This window comes from Melospiza melodia, chromosome 14, assembly GCF_035770615.1.
Source record: "Melospiza melodia melodia isolate bMelMel2 chromosome 14, bMelMel2.pri, whole genome shotgun sequence".
NCBI lineage: Eukaryota > Metazoa > Chordata > Aves > Passeriformes > Passerellidae > Melospiza > Melospiza melodia.
The window spans coordinates 18,254,929-18,280,746 of record NC_086207.1 but is presented as its reverse complement, the minus strand read 5'-3'; the positions used below and the strand labels follow the sequence as shown (position 1 = coordinate 18,280,746).

Genomic DNA, 25,818 nt, shown 5'->3' with positions numbered 1-25,818 from the left:
AAGCTTTAGTATGGAAATGGGTCTTTCTCCTGAGTTTAGGCTGGTGTTCTGCCACAAAGAACAAAATCACAAAATCGCGCGTCCACGCGTTAAGCTGACTTCAGCAGGATAAAAAGTACAAAAGTGCAAAATTAAACAAGCCAATATCACCTGTGGAAACTCATAATTCCATCACAATCATTGTACAGGCCCCAGAAGCCAGCAGCAGGAAAAGCTGCTCATAGTTTTATAAGGTCTGTGTGGGGCAGCAAGTCCTAACTCTGTGGTTGCTCCTGTGTAGTTGAAGTTGTTTCCAGCAATGATTTTTGTTCCGTGGTGGCTCCTGACCTGTGCGTGGTGAGAACCCAACAGGAATGAATCTGTGCAGGGCATCCTGAGGCACCAGGGGTTTGTGGTGGTTCATCACACAAATACAGGTGGCAGAATACTGCAGTTGTTATTAAAATAAAATTAAAAGGTCAGGTGCAGGTGTTGTGAAGCTTCATTTCACCAGAGCTCTGTGTTCTCTCTGTACGAGCCTGCTGGGATAGTAGTTAGAAGAAATGCAACAATAAAGCTGAAAAGTTTTTTTCTTAATCACAGAATTGTTTTAATCCCCACTTTTTGTGTCAGAGCTTCTAATGCACTGCTGTGACATGGTAACCTGAATTTCATGTCACCCATGAGAGCAGTTGACCATTATAACAGTATAGATGCAGTGGCTCAGTTCCTGAGAATTAATGGGTTATGAGCTTTTATTTATAATGATCAGTGAAAGAACAGTTTGAGCTTTGGCCTGTCTTGTTTTATAAGGATGTTCTGCCTTGTCACAAAGATCCCCCATCAGCTACTGAGCACTGCAGTGAGCTGCTGAACCTGGAGGGTCACAGAATGTTTGTTTATAGGATGAAGCTACCTGAAATCAATGCCTTTCAAATGCCTTAAATTCAATTTATTTTAATGTCATGCCTTTTCCCTTCTCTCCTGTTCCAGATGAGATCACTGCAAGTTTTCGGCGCTTTGGACCTTTGATTGTAGACTGGCCACACAAGGCAGAGAGCAAATCTTATTTTCCTCCTAAAGGTAAATACTGCAAACCAATAAGATGAGCATTTTAGAATAATTTTTTGTGATAAAGCACAAGATTGGTCTGATAGTGACACAATGTTTAGGGGGGAAAAAGAATTTAATCCTTGGCGTTGTTCTAAACTGGTGAAGTTTCAAATATGGCTTTGCAGTTATTATTCATTAAAAGAATTCTTCCTTAACTTCCTGTTTTTACTTTATTCCATTTTCCCTCTTTCCCCTGTTACTGTACATGTAGTAACAGCTTTTTAAAGGCACTAAATGCCTTCCACAGCAGCTGGGAAGGATTTGTCCCTTAGATGATCAACCAGAGCACTTGTGGGTTGGAAATGTGTGCTGGGAGCACCTTAAATCTTTTCCCCTCCTGTGTGGCAGCGTGATGTCAAACCTAATTCTGAGTGAAATTCTGATCCTGTAGACAAACAGCAGCAGTGATGTTTGTGTTTTCCCTTGGCCAGGATATGCATTTTTGCTGTTCCAAGATGAAAGCTCTGTGCAGGCACTGATTGATGCATGCATTGAAGAAGATGGAAAGCTCTATCTCTGTGTTTCCAGCCCCACTATCAAAGACAAACCGGTAGGTGCAATTGTCAGGGCCTGCACAATTCCTGGGTGATAATCACAAATTGGGCTCTTCACATGCAGTTTTTTCTGTCTTCAGAATGTTAATGTTAAAATTTCTTTAAGGTGTCAAATTAAGAAGAGAAAAGACCAACTTAATGGTTTTGAACTAGGCATAAGAAAGTTTTTTAGTCTAGTTACAATGCTTATTTTTATCAGAAAAAGATGTATTTCCAGACAGGTATTTTTTGCTTGCTAATGATGAACATCTAGAATTCATATTGAGTGTTGTATATAACAGATAAATCCTAAAGAGCATACCATGGCATTGAACTGTAAATTATTAATATACAAATGGTTGGGAGGCTGATGCAAGTCTATCAATAGCTGGAGAGAATTCTGCTCCAGTCCTGTGCTTCAAATTTTGGCCAGCTGTAATCAAATAGAAAGCAGCACAGGAGCTGAACTGGCATCTCTGGAGCCTGCTGCACTGAGATAAGGCTGGGACAACAGGAGCAGTGCAGATCTGTGTGACCAGGGGGTTGTACAGCACAGCTCAGTCATGATTAAGTAAATGTGTGAGCAGAGGGTGAGGGTTTTTTTCCCCAGAAATTTGGGTAACAAGGAAGTGATGAAATTTAGCATCCTCAAATGGTCTGTCTTAAGAGAACTCGTTACCATTTCATTTTACTGAACAAGTAGAGTTTAGAAAGTACAGCTGTTTAAGAAGTTTTCTTCTCTGTAGGACTCTGTTGTAATTTATATTACTGAGACACTTTGAATTGTGAATGGTTAAAAAAAACAGGCTTTTTGTCCATAGGTTCAGATCCGGCCTTGGAACCTTAGTGATAGTGATTTTGTTATGGATGGTTCCCAGCCTCTTGACCCAAGAAAAACCATTTTTGTTGGTGGTGTTCCTCGGCCTTTACGAGCAGGTACACACTGCAGCACTGGGCATGTTGGATGTGCAGCCTGGTTTGGGGAGCACTGGGGGAAGCCAGCCTGGAATTCTGAGCGTGGTGACACAGTGGGGGACACAAACCATCCTGAGGCGGTGCTTTGAGAGAAACGAGGCAGCCTAGAGCCCTGTTTGGTTTTGCTTTGTGGTGACACAGTGGGGGACACGAAGCATCCTGAGGTGGTGCAGTGAGTGAAAGGAGGCAGCCTAGAGCCCTGTTTGGTTTTGCTTTGTGCTGCAGTGGAGCTGGCGATGATCATGGACCGGCTCTACGGCGGGGTTTGCTACGCCGGCATCGACACGGACCCCGAGCTGAAGTACCCCAAGGGCGCCGGGCGGGTGGCGTTCTCCAACCAACAGAGCTACATTGCTGCTATCAGCGCCCGCTTCGTCCAGCTGCAGCATGGAGAGATTGATAAACGGGTAAGGCCTGCTCCCCCTGCTCCCCTGCCAGCGCCCTCCCTGCCTCAGAGGTGTGCTGGCAGTGTTTCACTAGGTTAATCCTGGTGTTGGTGCCTCTTGGATGCAGCACGGGATGGAAGCGGAGTGGTGGGGAGCTGGTGGTGCTGGCACGTGGGAGGTGACTGTGAAAAAGGCTTTTCTTGAGTTGCTGAGTGTAGTGGGAAGTGTGGCAGCTGCCTTGGCCTTTTCCAAGAATACTGAGCTCCTCAGATGCTCCCTCTGCAAGGGTTTGGGGTGTTTGTGAGATGCAGGGAGGGAGGTGCCTGTCACAGCTCTTCCTCTTTCGGGAGAAGAAGCAGAACCACCCCAATGTGTGCTGGCTGTCCAAGAGCATCCTTGTAAGCTTGTTACTGTGCCCTGCAGCCTTGCAGTCACTCTCCAAAGCCTGTGCAAAGGCTGTGCTTGCTTCTTTCTTTCCTTTATTATTGTATTCCTTATTATTTTAAATTAGAGCAATATGCCAAATGGATCAGCACTTTGCTTTCTGCCTTCTTCATCTCTCTAAAATGTAACTGCCAGTTACAGTGATACTCAGACCACAGTTTTGGGAAACTCAGATGCTCACATCTCCTCTTGCAATTCATCCTTTGTCTCTGGATTTTTCCTACATGACTGTCACTGCTGATCTTAATTTTAAAGTTAATATAGTGGAAAACCTCCAAACTTGGCTGATTAGCCCATTATCTTTTCACTTCTGCTTTGGTTATAAAGCAGAAGAATTGTAACAACAATTTGACTGTGGGCCTGTGAATTGGAATGTCTTTGTTCTAATCTTGGCTCTGAAATAAGTTCTGTACAGCTTTGAACAAGTAATTTGGGCTGCCCTTGTGCAACTTGTGCTTGCATAAGCAGACACTTGGGTGAATAGGTCCATTGAAGCTGGTGGGACTACAAATTTAAGTAAGTACTTGTAAACTCTGAAAAAAAATTTTGCAATCTATTTCCCCTTCCTTCTCTCCCCCCCACTCCCTATTTCCTCATTTTTGGTGCAGTTTTTGTGTGGGGAGATAATGCTCAGAGAGGATTCATTATAAGAGAAATTTGGCGCATGAGGGAGGTAAAAATACAGCAGCACTAGTTTTTATTAAGGTTCTATTTATTTTTAGTTTTCAAATACTGCTTTTCTTCAAAAAGAAAAATAAAGTTAGTTAAAAAAAGCAGTAACAAGAAGGGATTTCCTGTAAAATTGGGCAAGGAGGTGCTGCTAAAGGGTGTGCCCTGAGATAATGCACAGGAAGGGTTCAGGGCTGGGGCTCCCACCCTGAGAGGGCCTGATGGAGCTGCTGTAACTGAGGCTTTCCCTGGAACTGGGAAATCCTCTGTGCCCAGCTCAGGGAGCAGTTCCAGCCCTGTCCCACTCAGAATTAATGTGACAAGGACACCCAAGCTGCAGTTTGGCCTCTGAAGGTGGCTGAGCAGAGGGAATAGAGCAGAATCACCACATGAAGGAGGCCTGTGTGGCATCTTTGTCCTTTTAGCATTTTTGAGGAAAAAATCCCAATCCTCCTACTGCAGAACAGATTAGGGGATGGGGAATGTGGTGTTAGGAATATTTGCCTGCTTCTGCTCTTGTACAAATTGACTGAGTTGACAGGGCAGGGTTTTGGGAAATGCAACTTGAGCACTGAAAGAGGAGAAAAACAGGTCATTAAAAAGGCTGCTGTGCTCTGTCTGAGCAGTTTATGTGTCCTGTAAGCAGAAATGACATCAAACTACTGCAGTGCCATCTGGACTGTGATAAAATTGGGTGGGTTTGAAAACCCAGCAAGTTGTGAATGTCCTTATTTGCCTGAGGTGTGTCCGAGGCCTGTGAGGTGCAGGGGGGAGCAGCCCCAGGCCAGATGCAGAGATAACAGCAGAGATACCAGTCACAGCCTGGGTGTTTGAAAATGTTGGTGAAAACATCACATTCAGTGAGCTTCAGAGAAGGTTCACAAACCCTTCTGGAGCAGGAACTTGTACCTATATTTATTTCTGCTGTTCTGAATTCCTGCCCATCACCTGGCCCTTAATGCCAGCAGCGTAGGAGGGCATCAGGCCCGTGGTAAGCCTCTCATTTGATCCCAACAAGATCAGGTGGATTTCCTTTTGCTGAGAGGACTAAGCCATGGAAAAAGTACAGAAATGAAGTGTTTATTTAGAGGATAAATGAATTGTCTTAATGCTGGAAATTCAGACACATGTGCATATTTAATCAGCAGTTACAGTGTTGTATAATCAGTTTCCATTCCTGCCTGAGAGGGACAGAGCTTAATTGGATATCAAAAATAACTCCCATAATTATCCAAGGTTTTGGTGTCAGTCAGTAGGTTGTTTCTGTAAATCAGTGACAGCAGGTGTCAGACTGATGATCAGCACTGATTTCTGGGGTTTTTCTGAAGGATCAAAGAGGGGGTAGAAGTGTTGAAGTGCCTGGAATTTGGGGTGTTCAACAGCCACGTTCAGGTGTCGTGAGGGGGAAATCTCTATTTTAACATTCCCTACTGCATAACTGCTGTGTGCCCTGCTAAAACATAAGTGTGGGGTTAAGAATTTGCACTGAAGAATGACCAACTGTCTCGTTTTGTGGCTGCAGGTGGAAGTTAAGCCATATGTCTTGGACGATCAGCTGTGTGACGAGTGTCAGGGCGCCCGCTGCGGCGGGAAGTTCGCCCCGTTCTTCTGTGCTAACGTGACGTGTCTGCAGTATTACTGTGAATATTGCTGGGCTGCTATCCATTCCCGGGCCGGCAGGGAGTTCCACAAGCCCCTGGTCAAGGAGGGAGGGGACCGCCCGAGACATATTTCATTCCGCTGGAACTAAAGGATCGCTCATTTGCAGGCCTCCAATTAAGTGCACTCTTCTGTTCCTCCCCACCCCGCCCCTCACTCACAGCATGTCCTTTTGTAGTAGTCTGTAATTTAACAATAGTCTAATGAAAGAATGACCTATAATGGGTATTTTATAGAATCTTGTCATTGAAAACTGTATTGGGAACTCCTTTTCGTATCGATAACATGTTGCAAGTAAGTTGCATTCTCTTGTCTTTACTACCGAGAGAACACTTAATTTCCTGCAACGTTTTCTTAGAGGAGAGAAAAAATATTAAGAGAAGAGAATTGAAACAATAGAGTATTTTGGTTTTTTAATTAAATTATTGTTAATAAAGAACATAATAATACTTTTATTAAATAACCGTGTAACAATAACACTATCAGTCTGTTCTGACACTTTTCCCCCAGGGAAGCCTGTTTTTGCCTCTCTTTTTTTATTTTTTTTTTTTGGTTGTTTTTGGATTTTTCCAGCAACAGATGAAGTTAGCATTTACCTACCAACAGGAAAGAGCATGTTTAAAGCAACAGAAATGCATGAGCAAAGTTGAAGCAGCACTATAATAATGATCTTTTTTGTTTGTTTTTTTCTTTTAAACTCTTTTAAGGGTTTTGAGGCTGAAATTTTAGCTCGGTGTGTATCTGACCGTGCCTCTGGCTACCACCCACATCCAGATTACTAATGAGATAGGCAGAGCTTACTATATTTTCATCAAAATGATTACATTTTAAGAATTCCTGAATGTAAAAGTTGAGTAAAGTTACTACTGAGGGGGGAGTGCACTTTTTTTCTTTAAGAGAACTCAATTGTCTGGTTACAGCCCTAGATATCCTACCAAAGCTAGAGTAATGACAACTAGTGAACTGGCATTTCCTCTCCTGAAGGATAAATATATAGATTTTATTTTTGATGGCTATATATAACTCTATATCCTAATATACTAACATTCATCAGGGGCCAGCCTTTGCTCTCCATTTTGACGTGAAAAAGTAGAAAACCTAAAGATACCTCAAGGATATCACTGATTTTTACTGGAGTTTTGCTATTCCATTGTGGCACACAAACTCAAATTGGCTGCTTATTGGTTTCCCATCTTGGCTGTAAAGTCAGTTTTCTGTCCCCTCAAATTTAGCTGTAACAGAAGGCATGAACCCAAGGAGTTCCCAAATCCTGCTCTGCACCGCCGGCCCAATTTTGTGCACGGAATGGTGCAGGTGAGCAGATGCCTTTCTTACTCTTCCTGTAGAAAGAATCCCAGCTCAGATCCCAGCTCTTCAGAACTGATTGTGGGGAGATAAAGACATGCAGGTGGAAGTGCCAACATCGCTAATTAACGCCGGCTTTATTGGGACTCAGTCCTGCCTTGAGAAGCATCAGCCCAGGACACGCGAAGCGAACGCTGACCAGTGGGTGCAGAGGGTTTAGTTTGAAACAGATCAATGAAGGAGTAGTTCTGAAAATTTATTTTTAATACTTTTGAACTAAATGCCCTGGCCAACTTCTCCACCAAGGATGTAGCAGTGTGCAAACAAAGTGATTCTGTGGCAATCTCTGCCCGGCCCCAGGGGCCTGGGACCACCCGAGAGTCTCCCAAACCAAAGATTTGCCCTGGCACTGCTTGGAAAACATCTGCTCCCTTCGAAGCCCCCCTCATCCCTTTCCCCCAGCCCCCATTATCTTTATGAGAAGCAGTTTTTCTGTTCAATACAGGCTTTAATGAACTGATACCTTACCAAGTTCCAAAGGTCAAAATGGAGACATTTGCTGTCTATTAGTCAAGTATAGAAAGGGAGCTGCTTTTACTGAAATCCCTGAAAATATTGACAACAGTAATGCAAATGCAGAGTGCTCTTGTGTAGATTGTCAGGGACTTTTTTTTCTCTGAAGTACATAATTCTAGTTGGAATGTTCCTTTCATTTTTTTAATGCTTGTAGGTGGCTTGGGGTGTGCTATTGTGCCGATCCTACCCAGCAAACAGGTGAGGTGGGTTTCCATTACAAGAAAATAACACTGTTTGAGAACTAGCTTTGAATAATAATTTTTTCCCTTTGTACATGACCTGCTGAATTTCGGTACAGTGTTTTTGTAGCTAACTTATTTTGTCATGCACATAATGTATATTTGTTATGCACTACTTTTGTATATCTTGTTTTTCCAACAGTGAGCATTTTTAGGCACACTTTTCACTGACGGGATATCTCTTTATGCAATACCTCAATTTTTCATATTGCAAAGAGTAGCTTTTTGTACTTTTATTACTGAGAGATCTTCATATACTTCATTTTTTAATATAAATAATTTTAATAAATTTTATTTTCTTATATTCTGCTTTTTATACATTTCAGTGCTCTGCATACATTTTGAATTATGGATGTTGTGCACTGGCAATGCTATTTTAGAATCTGCAGAGAAAAGAAAGCATGTTGCTTAAACATCTTAGCCCAGCACCAGGTATTTGGTGTACATATAATTTAAGAAATAGTATATGTAAAGTTGAGAATTAAAGAAGAAAAAGCATGAAAGTGACAAATGACACTTGTCTTTAGACCCATGAAATTTAAATGCATAAATATAGTGTAGAAATTTAAAAGTCAAGAACCATCAAAATTGTCTACCGCTTCTTACTGAGTTTTTAAAAATTATACACAAATGCAGACGTTTTTGGTGAATGTTTAGCCATTTTTATTATTAATAAAGAATCGATGTTAGGTGTTTGATGCAGAACCGTGTCTGCTCTTTTAAATTATATTTAAAGAATAAAAGAGAGCCTGCTAGGTGGCAGGCATGTAATGTTAGTATGCATGACTAATGTAAGAAATCGTTATTCTACTAATATTCACTTGTGATTGTGTGACAAGCGTGTTTACAGATCCTTTGGTTACACTTCGATTTACAGGGCATAAACAATTCTCTCCATTACTCTGTGCTTCAACAGCGCTGGCCCAGCCTCCTGATGGCACGGGGCTCTCTGGGGTTACCGTGTAGCCCCAGGCTCATTAACGTGTAATTAGCTACCGGCGGGGGGGTGTCATTAATGAGCAGCGGCGTTCCCCGGGGGAGTGACAGAGTAATTCCATGGTTATTTTTGCAATGTAAAATAAAGTGTTTCTGATTATTTTATATGTAAAGGAACCCCACTGCCCCGTGCTTTTTTGGTATAGTCTCTACTTCTCCATACACAGACCTCTGCAGAATGCAAATTTCAACCTTGCAGTGACTGAATTTAGCGTTTTATAAGGATGCTGTTGGAAAGACTTGATAATTCACCCCTTGTGTTTTTTGAAGAGTTCAAACCTTCTGTTCAAAGGTGATTTAAAACTTGAATGTGATGGATTGTGGCAAGTTAACTTCAAGTTATGTGCAATACCTATTTCAGACTTCTGGAAGATCTTTGCAGTGTAATTCTTTGTTTTTAATTGCAGACATTTAAAAATGTCATTTTCTACTGTTCTAGTAAATCCTCTTTCTTGCTGGTGTTTCTAAAGAAAAGAATCAGAAATCAATCTTTCTACTAATGTAAATTTGAGATTATTTTTAAAAAAAATGGAATAAAACGTTTTGGTCATTTGCTTTATTTTATTATCTTATTTTAAAGCTACTGTGATAGCATTGTAAGAATTGGGACAATATTGTATTCAACTGTTTTATTTTTTATATTTTTAAATTTTAAAGTATAATTAGTTTTTATAATTTTCATCAGATTTTTTTGTTATATTTTTTGGAAGTGAAACTTTTAGCAAGTGGGTGTCTAGTTTTTACTAATCCCTAATATGTTTTTCCCCCAATGTATTGCTCATATTATCAGAAGGAAAAGTTATTTAAGTATGTCAGTTAATTGTACTACTTGGCTGAATTTCCATATAGTTTTTACTGTGTATGGGGAGGTTGTAGTATTTATTATAGCATTTTAAATAAGGGTAATTCATTTTTTATTAAAGTCATTTTCACGTTTAAGTTCATATTTTTGTATGTTCTACTCTAAGTTATATAACACAAGTTACTTTTTTTAAAGAGTTCATTTGTTGAAGTGCTAGTGAAAATTAATGTTATTAAATAGTTTGCAAATGACTATTTATACCAGTATGCATATAATTTTTAAATATTTGTAATGTGAGATGTTGAATGAATAAAACTTTTAACTCAATGTTTCTCCTTAACCTTTTTCTTTTGAGCTTCCTGTAGGAACTCGTTCCTTTGTGGCCGAAGCTCGTGGGGCTTGGGGAGGGGATTTTGTTGGGCTGTGTGGGGTGAAAAGGGGTTTAGGTTCTGGTCTCAAATGCAGCAAAGGTTCCTTGGGGAGGTGAAGATGCAGCAGGTGAGGAGAGAACCACCGAGGCACAGGTAACCCCACCATGGTTAAAGATCATCCAGTGCCACCCCTGCCATGGCAGGGACACCTCCCACTGTCCCAGGTGGCTCCAAGCCCTGTCCAGCCTGGCCTGGGGCACTGCCAGGGGTCCAGGGGCAGCCCCAGCTGCTCTGGGCACCCTGTGCCAGGGCCTGCCCGCCCTCACAGAGCAGGATTCCTTCCCCATATCCCATCTAACCCTGCTCTGTCAGTGGGAAGCCATTCCCTGTGTCCTGTCCCTCCATCCCTTGGAAAGGGTCTCTCTCCATGTTCCCTTCAGCTGCTGGAAGGCCACAGTTGGGTCAACCAAATCGTTCTCTTTTCCAGGCTGAACAGTCCCAGCTCCTTCAGCCAGAGAGAGACCAGAGACCACCGTGCAGTGGGACAGAGAGAGAACCAGAGTGGGGCCGGGGCAGAGCCCAGCAAGGCAGGGACAGGCTGGGAATCCTCTTTAAGTGTCTCACACTTGTGATCTAACAGTAACACAGGGAAGGCATCTGACATTTTAGAGAACTTGCTTGTTTCAGCCTTTAATCTAAAATATTTAAACTTGAACTCTCTGAATAGTCTCGTGAAGAGTTTCTAACTTACAGATCTGCTCTTCAAGGACTGTTCAACAGGTGCTTAACGAATGCCAGAGTTGTGCTGCTAATCTGGAGAGCCATCACTGAAAGAATTGTGGTGCAAATGCTCAGTGGATGGTGAGTCTCCTTCCTTTGTGTGGGTGCTCTGGGAATCGAAGGTCCTGCAGCTCTGATGGGATTAGTTCTGCCAGCACTGATCCCTTCACTTTTTTTTGCCTTCACTTGGTGCACGTGGAGCAGCTCCTGCCTTTGGAAATGGGTTTTTGACAGAATTGCAAAGCTTTGCAGGTGGTTCCACACCGATATTCCCAATTCCTTGCCACGACTGAATAGAAAGCTGGGATCAGGAGTGGCTGGAGGTGCATTGCCTGCCCAGTGAGTCAGGAATGCCTCGGTGCTCACTGCCAGCCAGGCAGCACCAGACACCCTTGACCAGTTCCAGCTGTGACTTGGCTGGGAAACTTCATCCCTCTGTTCCCTGCACTGGGGTTGTTGGGAAATAGCCACAGTTCTTGACATTGTTTTCAAGTGCAAATGGTCTTTCAGACAACATGGGCTTATTTATGTGTTCATGTTTTTTCACAAGTGTGACAGGCTTGAAATCTGGTCCTGGAGTATGGAAGTTTGAGGCTTTGGATGCCGTGATGGTGGAACCAGCAATGTCCTTCACAAATGGGGCACTCCCTGCCTCACCCCAAAGTCCTGCACACTTGAGAGAGTTTTTCAGAATCCAACATTTCATTTACAGTTGGGGATTACAGTGTATATATATTCTAGAATTCTCCTATTCTGAAGAATCCTTGGTGAATATTTTTTTATTACTAGGCAGAGTCTAAAACCTTGAAATCAATAAGGGGAAAGGTCTGGATCATTCAAAACTTCAGATAATCTGTTGGGAGTGATGGGCTGATTCTGAATTGCTGGTAAGTTTCTTTGGCAATGACACAACAAACCCATTTTGGCTTTCTTTTTGCACTGAAGCTGTAAGTAAATGCTACAGGCAGACTCCAGAAGATGGAGGTAAGCCCTGCTGGGAGGAATTCCAGAATTCCCAGTGTCTGATTCCCAGCTTTTTCCTTCCAGCACAGCTGCCCCCATCACAGTCCCCATGAGCCCTCTCAGGTGCCACTGGCACTGAAGGAGCTGCCACATTCCAGGCTGGTGCAGGAGTGAATGGACTCAATCTCCCTCTAATCCAGAGGTTGAGCTGATCTCCAGGAGGGCTCTGGGCTGTCAGGTTGTTGTGGGACACCTCCTGCCAGTCCTGACCCTCCAGCTGCCGCTCCCAAAGCGCTCAGTGCAGCTCCAGGGAATCTGGGACAAGCCACAGCCTCGGAAAGGGGAGATGAGGAGAAAAGCTGCCATCCCTTCCTCTGTGTGAAAAAAGCTGATTCAGTTTGTCAGAGTGAAAAACAGCCTGTGGGATAAGAATATCCTCACAGCTGTCTGTGCACTCAGAGGAACTGAAGGGAGTGAATCAGTGCTCTGAATACACCACTGAAAGTCTTCCTGCACCCCCATGCTCTGATTGATGCCATCAGATATCACCTGTTTTCATGCCACAGGAACTATAATTTCCTGACTTCTTGTGGGGCTTGTCAGAGAGACAATTTGATACTAAATGCTGGTTTGTTTGCATGCATCCCTCCCTAAGGGAAGCTGCCTCTGTCACTTTGTTTATGGAGTGTGGGAGACCGTGTTCTGTTAAGGTTCCTCCATGAAATTTGCTGGTCCAAAGTTCTCAGTCCTCCTGGTATACATAAAATATAGAGATGTATTAAGTCAGTGCTTGATTGCATTTTTCCTTCTGAAATTTAATTTGGTGAGTCATAAAAGCTGAGATTAAATCCTCTGAGCACAGCACAGGTCAAGGATGACTGTGAGGACACATTTTGAGTTTGTATTATTCTTAATGTTTAAAATGGATGTAGTTTTATTGCTGCCAGTCGTGGGGTATTTTTTTATCTCAAAACTTTGAGTTGCTTTGCTTTTCATGGGAGTGAAGAACATTGCTTTTAAATGGCAGTGATGGGGTAGATGCAGTGGACACACACTGTGTGCCTCAATAACTCAGACCAGATCTGAAATCCATGGAAGGAAAGCAATGCATTAAAAAAAAAATATCTCTGCCCAAGGCTTGAAAAGAATGTTTGCTTGGTGTAAATCACCATCTGACATCGCTGCTGACTCACAGCCCAGGATCAGTTTGCTCAGGGATTGTTCAGGCCTTGCTGTGCATTAAGTTGTCACTTTGGCCAAGTGTCACTTTGTAAGGCCTTGCTTGTGGCTTGAAGCTGCTGCCCAGGGCTGGGCTGGGTTGGGAGCACGTTCATGCCAAGTGTTTCTGAGTTTAAATGGGATTCCTCACGTTTCTGAGGCATTCTCCTGGAAGCAGCAGCAGCAGCCCCCAGCTCTGCTGCAGTGGGCCAGCTGTGCACGGACAGATGTTGCTCTGTACACACTGGCAAGATCAGCCCAGCTCTTCACTCAGTGCAAAGGGAATTTGCTCAGGCGTTGCTTTGGCAGGGGGTGTCTGTGGAGGAACAGAGGGCAGAACAAAGCAGTGACTGCTTCCATTTTGTCTGCAGAGGAGCAACCCAAGGAGACAGAGCCCTGCTCTGCTCCTCTCCTGGCAGCATCCTGATGTCTCTGGCGGAGAGAGGGAGGAGGGAATGCTCAGTGCCATTATGGGGTGGCCCTGCTGCTGAGAATCCCAGAACCTTTTGGGTTGGAAAAGACCTCAGTGTCCATTGAGTCCCAGCTGTGCCCCAGCCCCACCTTGTCCCCAGCCCAGAGCACTGAGTGCCACCTCCAGGGATGGGCACTCCTGCAGCCAGGTGTGTTGGTGGTCACACTTTGGCCTAGATCCCATTGGATTTCAGAGGAGAAATAAGAAATTGTGAGCTTTCTGTGCCTGGTCTTGGGTTATCTACATTACTGCTGAATCTGGGGATGATTTAGTGATTTTTGCATTTTACATCCTGCATGAGCCAGGATTTTTTCAGCATCTGGAGGGTTATGGCAGGTAGGGCTGAACTTTCTCAGCTATGTATTCTCTCAGGATCTAACTGCACATTTCTCTGAATAGGAGACTTTTAATCTTTAATATCATAGTCTCTGCAGCCTAAAACTTGGAAAAGTTTCCCTGTCTCTGATTTGGAAACAAATACCGAGAACTTGCACATTTAGTTCATTTTTCATTTGGAAAATGAAAACAGAGCAAGTGAAGTCCTCACCTGCCTTCTGCTTCATCCACTTGGCTACCAGCCTTTCCTGCAAATCAGGCTGTGCATTCTGGTGTAATCTCAGGGCTCGTTTTTTCTCCCTGTTTTCCCCATAGTTTTATTTCCAATTGGCAATCTGTTGAAATGCTGTAACACAAAGTTCTGCTAAGCCAGGGGTTTTGATCTCCTTGACGTGGGTTTTGTTGTAAAGCCCATGGATCTTCTCAGTGATTTGGAAATCTCTCCAGGGGAGGTTCAGGCTTTTATGTAACACAGTTTATACTCTGCTAAATATTTTTATGCACAGCATGAAGAGATGGGAGAACTGGCTTCTCCTTATGAGGGGTGTGGAGGAAGAGATCCCCATGTGTGGTTTGTAAAGCAGTGGGAGCTGGGCAGGTTCACTGCTGTGAAATGCAGGTGCTGTTCCATTTTCTCTCTCTGCTGCCCCATTACTGCTCACACAATTAACTGAGAGCCAGGCTAAATGATGAAAGAAGTAAGAAGAAGCTGAAAGCAAATTCATTGCTTTGACTTAGCAGAAGTCATGACTTTTGTTTTTATAATGATTCCTGGTTACACTAATAAATGGTCCCCAGTGCCTTTTGTGCAGTAACCACATACTAATGAAATCCCTCACTCCAGTCACTTATTAAATATTCTGTGAAAATGAAGGTGATAGAATAATTGTTTGTGCTACTGCTGAGGGTATAATTAACAAGGTTTGAGTGTAGCTGTTGTCAGAACGAGCACACTTTTCCCTGTTCAGTGTCTGAGTCCCACCTCAGATGTATTCACCCTTTGCAGTTCATCAAGGTAATGTTACACTTAATGAGCATTGGCCTTGCCTGAGTTATGCTGAATTTTAGGATAAGTTTAGGTAAGATGTATGGAAGAAATTGTTCCCTGTGAGGGTGGGCAGGCCCTGGCACAGGTGCCCAGAGCAGCTGTGGCTGCCCCTGGATCCCTGGCAGTGCCCAAGGCCAGGCTGGACAGGGCTGGAGCAGCCTGGGATAGAGGAAAGTGTCCCTGCCCATGGCAGAGCCAGACTGAGATGATCTTTAAAGGTCCCACCCAAGCCATTCTGTGATTCCGTGAATTCTGTGGAATCATGTGAGTACTTTCCACTGCAAAGAATTATCAGAGAACCCCAAATCTCCCCCAGCAGCAGAAGGGTGGGTTTTTTCAGGGAATCTCTGACCATGCTTGCAGCAATGTCCCAATGGCTCCTTCCTTCCTTCTCCCTGGTATCAGCTGTAGGCACCAAAAGCTGCCTCATTTTAAAAGGACTGTCAGGGCTCATGGATGGTGACACATCCTTGGCCAAAGCAAAACTGAAACAATGGAATTCAGGAACCAAGTTGTGAGATGGAGGAGCTGCCATGGGAGCACACAGCACACACACAGTGAGGTGCAGGCTGAAAGCTGGAATCTGGGCTATTTTTAACCAGACAGTTGCAGCTGTGGTGAAAAGCTGAGATGTTTGTTCGGGGTGATTAATACAGAGATAGTGGCCAGCTGGTAGTCAGTTCACACATGTGGAAAGGTGGGTGAAGAGCAGCGTGCAGCTAAAATAGCTGAACTTGACAGATCTGCAGAGAGATTTTAGGTGGCACTGATTTTTCTGGGTAGCAGCAGATCCAAAAAAGGATCTGAGCTGAATTTGCATTTGAGATCAAAGTGCTGGCAACGTGCTGTTGGGAAAAGTGGACAAAATGTGCCCCACGAGATCTGTGTGTTTGCATTAGCAGGGTGGAAGCATTTCTGTGAGTACAGGTGCTGAGAAACCACTGCCTTGGCAGCCGTGGTGCCCCGAGGAGGCCGGAGGAAGGAAGCAGCTGCCAGCTGGCACCGGCAGCTCCTGCCCTGGCAGATACAGCAGCGAGTGTTCCTGCACAATGCCGAGACAGTCATGGAATGAACACGGGGCTCTTTGGGTTTGTGTGCCAGCATTCACTGGGGGGTTGTGGTGTGGGCAGCACTGCAGCTAAAGAAGGGATTTCTTTACCAGGCCTTTGGGATGGATGCACCTGGGGAAGTCTGTACACCAGGACCAGTTTTTAATGAAGCTTTTGGGTTTAATATCCCAAATTGAACTCACTGGCTGCTGCCTCACTGGTACAGTTGGTTAGTGCAGGTTTTGACAGAGGAGGGAGTTTGGGTTTGTGGAGGAGTGGAATTGAGAATTGTAGAATCACAGAGTATCCTGAGTGGAAGGGACCCAAAGGGATCATTGATCCAGCTCCTGTCCCTGCACAGGCCCAGAATTCCACCCTGGGCATCCCTGGAGCGCTGCCCAAACCCTCCTGGAGCTTGGGCAGCCTCGGGCTGTGCCCATTCCCTGGGGAGCCTGGGCAGTGCCAGCACCTCTGGGGGAAGAACCTTTCCCAAATATAGGAGATCACAGTTGATATTTGAGGTCACAGTTGATAAATGAGGTCACAGTTGATCTCAAGCCTCCTGACCCGGTGGTTGTGTCACACCTACAACCTCCTTTTCCGTCCACACCCTTTGGACCCTGCAGCAGATGCCTAACTAACTCCTCTGTCAGGCCGTGCCTCTGCGAGTTGTTTTCCCTCGTTTGCGGCTGCATACGCGGCATGCCTTTAGCGGGCAGTGTGTACAAGGGCCGGCGATCCAGGGATGCTGGGCAGGCCGCGCTCGCTGCCGGCCGGAGCGGCGGCCCCGGGCAGCGCCGGTTCCGCGGGAGCGGCCGCCACCTGGCGGGGCCCGCCCGCACTGCGCCCGCCGGGCCCGGCCGGGAACCGCTGAGGGACAAGGAGCTCCGGGACCACCGAGTCCAGCCGTGCCACATCCCCACCGTGTCCCCAGCCCAGAGCACCCAGTGCCACCTCCAGGGATGGGCTCCAGTGCCTGAGCACCCTTCCCATGGGGAAATTCCTGCTGATGTCCACCCTGAGCCTGTCCTGGCCCAGCCTGAGGCCGTTCCCTCTCATCCTGGGTGCCCACCTGGCTCCTGTCAGGGAGTTGTGCAGAGCCAGAAGTTCCCCCCCGAGCCTCCTTTTCTTCAGGCTGAGTCCATTTCCCAGCTCCCCCAGCTCTGTTCCCTTCTGTGGACACACAGAGGGACCCTCAGCCTCTTCAAAGCCTGGGGAATGACCACGGTTGGCTTTGCATCCATTCCAGAGGGTAACACCATTCATGCTGCCAGTGCTGCTGAAACAATTAGGAAAAATAGGTATTTTCATAGAATTTATTATTTCTAATTTGCGACCGTGTGCAAACTGAACTCTGGGAAGTAATCTGGAGCAATATTTTAATGACAAAGAAAACATCAGTGGGACTTGACGTAAATTCTTCCCTGTGAGGCCCTGGCACAGGGTACCCAGAGAAGCTGTGGTTGCCCCATCCCTGGAAGTGTTCAAGGCCAGGCTGGATGGGGCTTGGAGCAAGCTGGGATAGTGGGAGGTGTCCCTGCTCATGGCAGGGAATGGAACTGGATGGTATTTAAGGTTTCTTCCAACCCAAAGCATTCCATGATTCTATGACTGGAGTTCTTCAGTGCCTTGAGAATGCCAGTTGTCACCGTCCATACCCAACAAACCCACGGCTACAATGGGACCAAGAGCATCTGCATGGGCTGGACTGACCTGCCAGGCATCCTGTCAGCGTCACACATCGGTTGCTGCCTAAAGGACAAAAAGGTATTTGATGTTTCATTATTTTTCTGCACGTGGCACGTGGCTGGAGCGGATATACTGCTTGGAGAGGAAATCCCTGTTATCAGTGCAGGTACTGCAGCAGCACCCACACCAAAGGGATGCCCAGGGTTCCCCTGCTGTGGAGACAAACAAGACATCAAATAACCTTTAGCCCGGAGCCCCCTTACCACTGGTATAAACAGATCAATACCTTGCATGAAATATATCAACACATGGCTTCGGGCAGCAGCAATGTGTGCTAAATTCTAGCACTGACCCAGGGACAGGGGGACATGCAGCCCCTCAGTTCCCGGCTCCACTCACCGACCCAACTGTCCCCCGCTCCCCTCATCGACCTCCTCTGTCCCCCGCTCCCCTCGCCGCCCCCTCAGCTGCGGCTCCTCTCAGCCCCCGATTTCCCTCACTTAGTCTCAGACCCCGGTTCCCCTCAGCTCCCGCTCCCCTCACTGACCCTCGCCTCTCCTCACTAACCCTCAATCCTCGGTTACCCTCACAGCCCCCAGCCCCTGTTCTCCTCATGCCCGCGGCCCCGCCGCAGATGGAGAGCGGCCGCCGCGCCCGCCCGCCCGTGCCGATGGTGTACGTGAACAGCTTCGGCTCGCACCGCTGCGGCACCGTGATCCGCCTGGGCCGGGGCTGGCGGCAGAGCCGCGGGCAGAGCCCCCCGGGCCGGGCTGGGGCCCCGAGGGCCGCCCTGGAGCCGCGGGCCGGGCGCAGTCCCAGGCCGGGCGGCAGCGGGAGGCGAGCGGGGAGCGGCGGCGAGGCGAGAGCCGAGAGCCGCACCAGCCGCGGTAGACCCCGGGACAGCCCCCTTGGTTCTCCGAGGGCTGGAGGTGGCTCAAGCGTTGTCTTAATTGTACTAGGAATAGCGGGAACAGAAAAACCCGGGGTGGGGGGCGATTCTTCCCCTGTTCTGGGCACTGGCACACCTCGATTGCCGTGCCCAGTTCTGGGAAAGAGAGGGAATTAAAAGCTCCCAGAAGCCTGTTGTCTGTGTGGGTGCTGTGTAGTTTTGCAATCTGTTTTGTGGTGTTTGAAAGATGCTCACTTGCCCCATGGTTATAATGGAGTAAAGACGAAGGGAACAAGCTGCAGGGTGTAAGGATTGATACCCTGTACGGTGACCAGAAATAAGGATCTCTGTGGAATCATAGAGTGGTTTGGGCTGGGAGGAACCTAAAAGATCATCCAGTTCCACCCCCTTTCTAGGGACACCTTCTGCTAGACCAGGCTGTCCAGAGCTCCATGCAGCCTGTCTTGCACACTTCCACAGCTTTTCCGGACAACCTGTGCCAGTGATCAACACCTTCCTTAGGAACATATTCTAAATACTCAAAAAATGCTTTCTAAACTCTTTGTAGGTGACGCTCGAGAGGCTAAGACTGACGCCTTTGACTTTCCCATCCCTTCAAGAAACGTTGATAAAGTCATTAAACGAAAGAAGAAAAAGGTATAAATTGTGGCAGCTCAATTAGCTGCCTTGGCATTTGAGAAAGCTGCTTGTTCTCTGTGTGTGAGAGCATGAGGGAGATGAAAAGATGGAATTGGTAGCCTGTTACTGAAAACCTTACTTACAGAAAAGAAAAAATGGTATTATCTTCCCTCTCTGGAGGCTTTAAAATTCTGGCTCTTATTCAATAAAGCACTTAAGTATGTGCTTACCTTGAAAAATGAGAGTATGCTGTTGACTTAAAAAGCCTGTACTGAAATGCTTTGCTGGATTTTGGCCAGGGTGCAGCACACCTTGGGGTGAAACCCAGCAGGAAAAAGCTCTGCAGCTCCTCTTCCTCTCATGTTTTAAACAAAGAAATCCCATGAGTTACAAATAAGCGAAGGCAGGAACCTGAGCTATTAATGCCATCCTTGGAGCAATGCAGAATTACTTTCTGCTTCACAAATGTGTTTCTGTTCCTGTTCAGTAGTTCGACAAATGCCTGAAATTTTAACAGGAACATTTGTTAAGCAGTAACTCATTATGAGATCCTGTAATGTGGGAAGTACAAGTAATCAGCTGGACTAGAACAGAGCCATATCGTAGATACTTGATTTAAAAACAGCAAAATGCTACCAGCTGCAGAGGAACAGCTAATAACATCCTGGAATATGGCTCTCCTGGTGCATTGAATAGTCTTCAAAAACATGAGGAATATATAGAATGTTTTAGCAATAAATGTCCTCGAGAAAGGAATTATCTTTAGATTTAAACAAGTTTCTCAGATGAGGTCCAGCAATAGTCCAAACATCAGCGTGTCAACAGCCATTTCTATTTGTTAGGCCACCTCTGCCTGAATGCTTTTGCCCACAATTCCAATTTAATCTTTCCAATGCACAAGTTTGAAACGCGTCCACTATGGACAGAGCTTTATGCCTCTAAAATAAAGGTTTTCAACATCTCTAAACGAATTATGTGGATTTGATATGAGATAGGCAAGAGCATTGCTATTCTGGAATCTGAGTTTGGGCCTCAGTTTTGCTGCTGTTTGGGTTGGAAGAAACCTTAAACACCATCTAGTTCCATTCCCTGCTATGTGCAGGGACACCTGTTTCTCACATGGGAAGCTTTTTGCTCTTGGAAAACTACACAATCTTTTCTTGCCCACCATTTTGGATGACTTTGAAAAAGCTTAATGGCTCTACACACGTTTTCATGAGCTTTGCTCATCTAGAAGGGCACTGGATAAACACAGGAGTTCTAGGCAAGAAAGGAGGTGGAGATCTCATGTGAAAAATCATGGAGGAATTTATGTTTCTGACTTCTAAATAGAGATGATTCTTCCACATGTCCCACATTCCTTCTTCCCTTCTTTCCCAGTCCTCAACAGAAAAACCCAGCTGCACTTCATAGTCATTGTGGGGAATTCAAAGTTCTGCCCTGTAGATGTTTTAATGCAAACTTTTTAGATGCTTCACATTTTATCTTTCAGTCCAAAGTCTGGCACAAGGTCTGGAAAGTGATTTCAAAAATGCTTGAGGAAAATGAAAGGTTCAGAAGTCGACTGTTGACCTGCAGCCAGTTGGATGGAGAAGGTAGGAAATGAACTGCTGATGTTTTATTTTACTAGAGAAAACAAATTGTTAATACAAGTGAAGATCCCAATGTTTATGGTCCCTTCAGCTGGTTTTTTGGTAGTAGGTTTTACAACTCACAAATGGAATTCATTCCATACTTTAGGCACTTCCAGATTTTTTGGAAAAAACCCTTTTGTTTCATGGAGGGTCTTGTACGTGTTAATTTGGAGGAAGGATGGTGGAAGTGTTTGCTGCAGCCTGACATTAAAGATATGCACATCAAACATCTGCAAGTTTTTCTGAACATGTGAAATACGTAATTAAACTTATTCACAGATGGGTCCAAGGCAGTAGTTGTATGAATAATAATTTATTTTTTCACGTAGGAAAATAGTGGTTGATTTCATACATACAATAAATAAATTAGATGCTCCCCAAAGGTTGCTGTAACACAATTTAACAAAACCATGGAACATGTTCTCACTCTGTGCCCTGAATGCAGCTCTTTCATTACTGGAAAATGACTTGGGAATTAAAACTGGTGTTCTGCATTCAGCCAATTTCAATTAGAGGCATTGTAGCTGCTGCACAATTTAAGACAATACAGCGTATGCTTACAAATGGAATTGGAATTTCTGGCTTCACAGTTGGATGAGTTATTAGGAAAAAGAATATACTAATCCATGAAGAGCTACCAGGCAAGTTTAAAATGCCACTTTCAGCCACAGCACTTTTTCTTCCCTTTCATTGGTGCTGATGGAAATTTTCCACATGGGGGCATGTTGGGGTGTATCCCAAAATGTAGGACCATTCCAGTCAGTGTCTTATTTGGTAAATGTTGGATTAGATTTCCACACACATGGCAAGAAAATACACCCTCAAAAATCTTCTTCATGAGAAAAGAGGTCCAATTCTGGTTCAGAACAGAAATCTCTACCCCAGTGGATGTTATTGAATAGGAGAAATTCCACTGAAATATGCTTCAACAACTTCTGCAATTATTGTGCAAATATTTTGCATTGTGTGCAAAAACACTTCTTCTGTTGGCTTTAAACCCAATTCCTGATTAATTCTGGAATTATGACATGATATTAATTATTCATCATGTGCTATTCATATTCAAGGTTCCATTGGCCTCTGTCATATTTCTGTGCTAAGTTCCAATCTAATAAATCTCTCCTCCCATGGAAGCTGTTCCATGTGCTTTCTCCCAGAACTGAGATCATTGCAGAAGTGTGTGTGCAAAGCTATTAATTTATATGTTGGACATAGATATATGTGGAAGGCTCACACATCCATGGATATGTAGGACAGTGAATTAAAAAAAAAAAAAACCTTCCTGGATTTGTCTGTTTGATTTCAAGGAAAAGAAGAACAAGTATCAAGAAAAAAGGAGGAGAAATCTTTACTAGGTTATTAGATTTCAAGTTATTGTAAGAAAAAAACCCCAAATTCTGCTTATATATGATTTCCTGGGTGGATTTGCCATCTTACCCTAATGGCTGCTTTTCTGTTTGTGATGGATCACCATGTGCTGTTTAACCTTGGATTTCTGGACAGGGCCTGTCCCCTTTTCAGCCACACATTTCTTTTAGAGAAAGAGCATTTTCTTTATATATAATTGCAGTGACTTGAAAAATCTCACCAACCAACCAATTCCTTCTCCTCCCCTCTTACTCAATCCTTAATTGTAATTTTACCCTCTTTCTCAGGAGCTTTAACTGAGAATCTTCTATTGAGTCCTATTTCAGTGAAAACCCTCAATTCTAATACCTTCTGTCTAATTAGCAGATTTTGCACAACATCAAATCTAGGAGATAAGTCTTCTATTGATCTGAATTTTTCATTAATCAAGAAGCAAATGGAATAATTCTAGAAGTTATTTAGATAGGGATCAACAAGTCTGAATAAACTGGGTTCATTTTTATCTTCTTTTTTATTTTCCCTAGATTAATAAATTTATAAAATTAATGCTGCATTTTATTGCCTCTATAAATAGGGTTTTTGAGAGAACAAAAGTCTACTTGAATTTTAATGCTACCTATTTACTCCTTGGACTGTTGCAATTAAGATTAGATTCCATGTGACTGCAAATGATGATTTTCCTCCACCTGATGTTCTCCTGCAGGCTCTGACAGGACCCAGAGGTCACAGAATGGGGCATACCTGGACAGGGTATGTAGACAGTCTATTATAGATCAAAAAAACCCTAAAATATGAAATTAATAATATTAAAAGTATGCACTGGTCTTGTTTAATGTTACTATAATAAGTGGCAGTTATTTTTTTAAAGTATTACTGACATGGAACTCAAATATTTTCAAGATTTCAGATTTGGGGCCAGAGAAGCTCCATCCTCACAGGGAGGGCTCTGTGCTTTGCCAAGGCAAAGGGAGGATTTTGCCTTCTTCTTGATCTAAATCCTTCCCTGCTGGTCTAAAGTACAAGCCTCACTTGATATAGAGACTTTTTTTTTAATATTAATGGGAATGTACCAACTCACTTTTATCACTTTTTTCCTCTAGGATGAGTCCATCTTTGGCTGGGTGTAGCAAGGAAATAAAGGAAGATTCAGCCCCAAAGGAAATATAAGCAAAGTGAAAGCTTTTATTTTGATCTAGTTCTTCCTGGAGTCAGTGCAAGACTGCAAAGTGACTTCAGGGAACACAGGTTCTCTGTTGTTTGCTTGGTGTTTGTGCTTCTGCTGTTTAGGAGGTTTGTTTTTACAGTGGCTTAAACAGCTCTGTTGCAAGATATTTATCTCAAGCCATTAAGTCTAGTGTTTCACTGAGCTATTAGTTTTAGAAAGCTTTTTAATGAGCATAATATTGTGACAGTTTTCTTGCAAAAGAATAGATACACATTTACTGTTGTCTCCATATTTATATCTTTTATTTTTGTAGCCTGTCAGAATAATAAACACAAATTCAGTAAGGCAAAACTCCACACAAGACATAAACCCCATTTTCCTTTTTTCCTGGTTTGCATAAATTTGCCTTTATGATATTAAAATATTACACAATAACCCTCTCTGTTCTTTCAGCCATTTATACATGAATCTCAGCAAGTATTTGGAATATGAAACCAGGTGAATGTTTTCTCTCTCTGTTCATCCTGAGGCACATAATGGTACCATCACAATCAGGAGGTGTTGTTTATCTACCTGACTTCAATAACACAATATAATTTTCTTCTGTTCTGCAGCTTAATACTTGAACCCTTGATTGACTGTTAAAGCCTTTTAAGCCAGCAAATTGTGTAAATGGAACATGAAAACTGCATAAAAATAGTTATGTATATGGGGTTCATCTTGGGAGTAAAACATTCACCTGTCACAACGAGACCTCCTTGCTTTCAATAAAAGGATTGTTTTCTCCTGCCATAATGTCTTGGTGTTTGCAGATAAAATGACTGCAGTGTCAGAGTGCTGAGCTTTAATAACATGCTGGTGATGGTGTCATTAGGCAGCAAAGCACTTGGAAAGGTTTCATCTCTGTTTTCTTCATGGTAAAACTGCAAGTGTGGAACTGGAATGCACCTTTGCAGGGACAGCTGCAGGTTCAAGGTTTTCTTCTGGTTTGTGGTTGGGTAATATTTGGATTTTACTTAAAATAGTTGACATTTCAGCTTGGAAAAGGAAATGAGAAGGCAAAGTATCCAATCAAGATGTAATCATTTTTCTGGCAGAACAAAAATGTCATAGTTCTTTGGTATTTTCAAAACACATGTTTAGAGTCACACGTGGGATTTTGGGGGGGGGGGGGGGGGTTGAGGTTTTTTTTTACTAAATGAGATGATCTCCCTGTCCCCACAGTTCTATCAATGAATTGTTTACATTGGGAATATTTAGTTTATAATCCTGGTTTGTAAATTGTAGAGTTGTTTCCCTAACTTTTCTTTTCTTGTAAATTGCAGCTGCAGTTGGTGCTTTACTGGCACAGACTTCAGGGGCCCTGGAAACACTTTTCTTCCAGATGCATAATTGCTACTTTAACAGGATAGATGAGGTGTATTAACCTAAATCTCTGCCTGAAGTTTAGCCAACACATTAAGATTCTTTGGATAAATACAGACCTCTGTCTGTGGGGCTGTTTTAAAAGAAATTATAAAAGATAAGTATGGCCTTAAATCATCCCTATGTACCTCCTTCAGTCTAAAGGCTCTGTGTGGTGATGAGATAATTAATTAGTTGGGATCTACTAATCCAGAACTTTCATTTGGCAGTACTTTGAAAGGCTCTTACATTTTTCAAATCACTTTGGGCCAGAACAGCTGTTGCATTGGGGAGAAACTGCTGATTCAGGTTTGATTTTTGACTTTTTGTGTAAGAAAGTCTGGCTTTCTGCTGTACTGACCAGATTTCAAAGGTACAGATGGGAACAAAGGTCATCAGAGCAGTTAAAGTGCTGAAAAAGGGGCCTGCAAACCAGATCATCAGCCCAATCCACTCAGACCTCTGTGCATTCCTTTTTAATTCATGTGATCCTTTAAGTGAAAAATGCAAAATAAATGTAATTACAGTGTTGCATTAAAATATCTCCAAGTAAGTAATGTGCTCTACAAAGACAAAAAGGGTTGGATAAACATGAAAAAATTCATTGAAACCCTCTTTGGTAAAAGGGGTGAGAAGTAAATAAGGGACCTTCAGGGCACTGGATCACAGAGTAGAGATTCAGAAAAGCACTGATTCTTCTTTGAGGACTTTGATCTTCACTGCAGAGCCAAGAACAAGTGTCACACTGTCCTGCTGTGGCTCCTGGACACCACTGCTTCTCCTTCACATTCTTCAAAATGCAGATCAGTTACCTGAAGTTTTTAATAACAAATCTCCCTTGGAGTGTGAACTGAAGCAGATGTGCAAATACAGAGGTCACACTTTGTCTTTGCTTTGCCTTGCTCTCAGTGCATAATTTACCTTTCTATACAGAACAGAAACTGCAGCTTGTTCCCAAAGTTTGACATTTCTTCATCTCAACTCTGTGAACAGTTGCCAGGAGATCTGAGGAGGCTCCTTGGGATACAGAACTGCAAGGGAACAGTCAGGGCACACAGAGCAGCCAAAGGCATTGCTGCTGAATTTGTTATTTGTAAGTAATGGTGTCAGACACTTA

At 43.9% G+C, this 25,818-nt stretch overlaps 2 protein-coding genes across 3 annotated transcripts in view; both read left to right on the top strand.

The window, feature by feature from the left end:
- Positions 1-10,003, top strand: part of CPEB4 (cytoplasmic polyadenylation element binding protein 4) — a 37,600-nt gene extending 27,597 nt beyond the window's left edge. For both annotated transcript variants that reach the window (XM_063169035.1, XM_063169036.1), the window contains 5 exons: positions 973-1,062; positions 1,524-1,642; positions 2,447-2,561; positions 2,826-3,007; positions 5,622-10,003. In XM_063169035.1, the coding sequence (XP_063025105.1) occupies positions 973-1,062; positions 1,524-1,642; positions 2,447-2,561; positions 2,826-3,007; positions 5,622-5,849 (734 nt within the window). In that variant the 3' untranslated portion in view covers positions 5,850-10,003. The remainder of the gene's footprint in view (positions 1-972; positions 1,063-1,523; positions 1,643-2,446; positions 2,562-2,825; positions 3,008-5,621) is intronic.
- An 8,212-nt stretch (positions 10,004-18,215) lies between these two features.
- C14H5orf47 (chromosome 14 C5orf47 homolog) lies at positions 18,216-24,073 on the top strand. The gene is made up of 5 exons (XM_063168385.1): positions 18,216-18,513; positions 19,072-19,148; positions 20,623-20,725; positions 22,836-22,882; positions 23,233-24,073. Exons 1-5 carry the CDS (start codon positions 18,216-18,218, stop codon positions 23,257-23,259), a joined length of 552 nt encoding a protein of 183 aa, XP_063024455.1. The 3' UTR covers positions 23,260-24,073.
- The last annotated feature ends 1,745 nt before the right edge of the window (positions 24,074-25,818 follow it).

Bases quoted from the DNA above. Each gene is read 5' to 3' on its own strand.
- C14H5orf47 (XM_063168385.1), top strand. From the start codon at position 18,216: ATGCCCGCGGCCCCGCCGCAGATGGAGAGCGGCCGCCGCGCCCGCCCG. The intron at 20,726-22,835 runs GTAGGAAATGAA...GTTCTCCTGCAG, and splicing joins CAGCCAGTTGGATGGAGAAG to GCTCTGACAGGACCCAGAGG. The intron at 22,883-23,232 runs GTATGTAGACAG...TTTTTCCTCTAG, and splicing joins ATGGGGCATACCTGGACAGG to GATGAGTCCATCTTTGGCTG.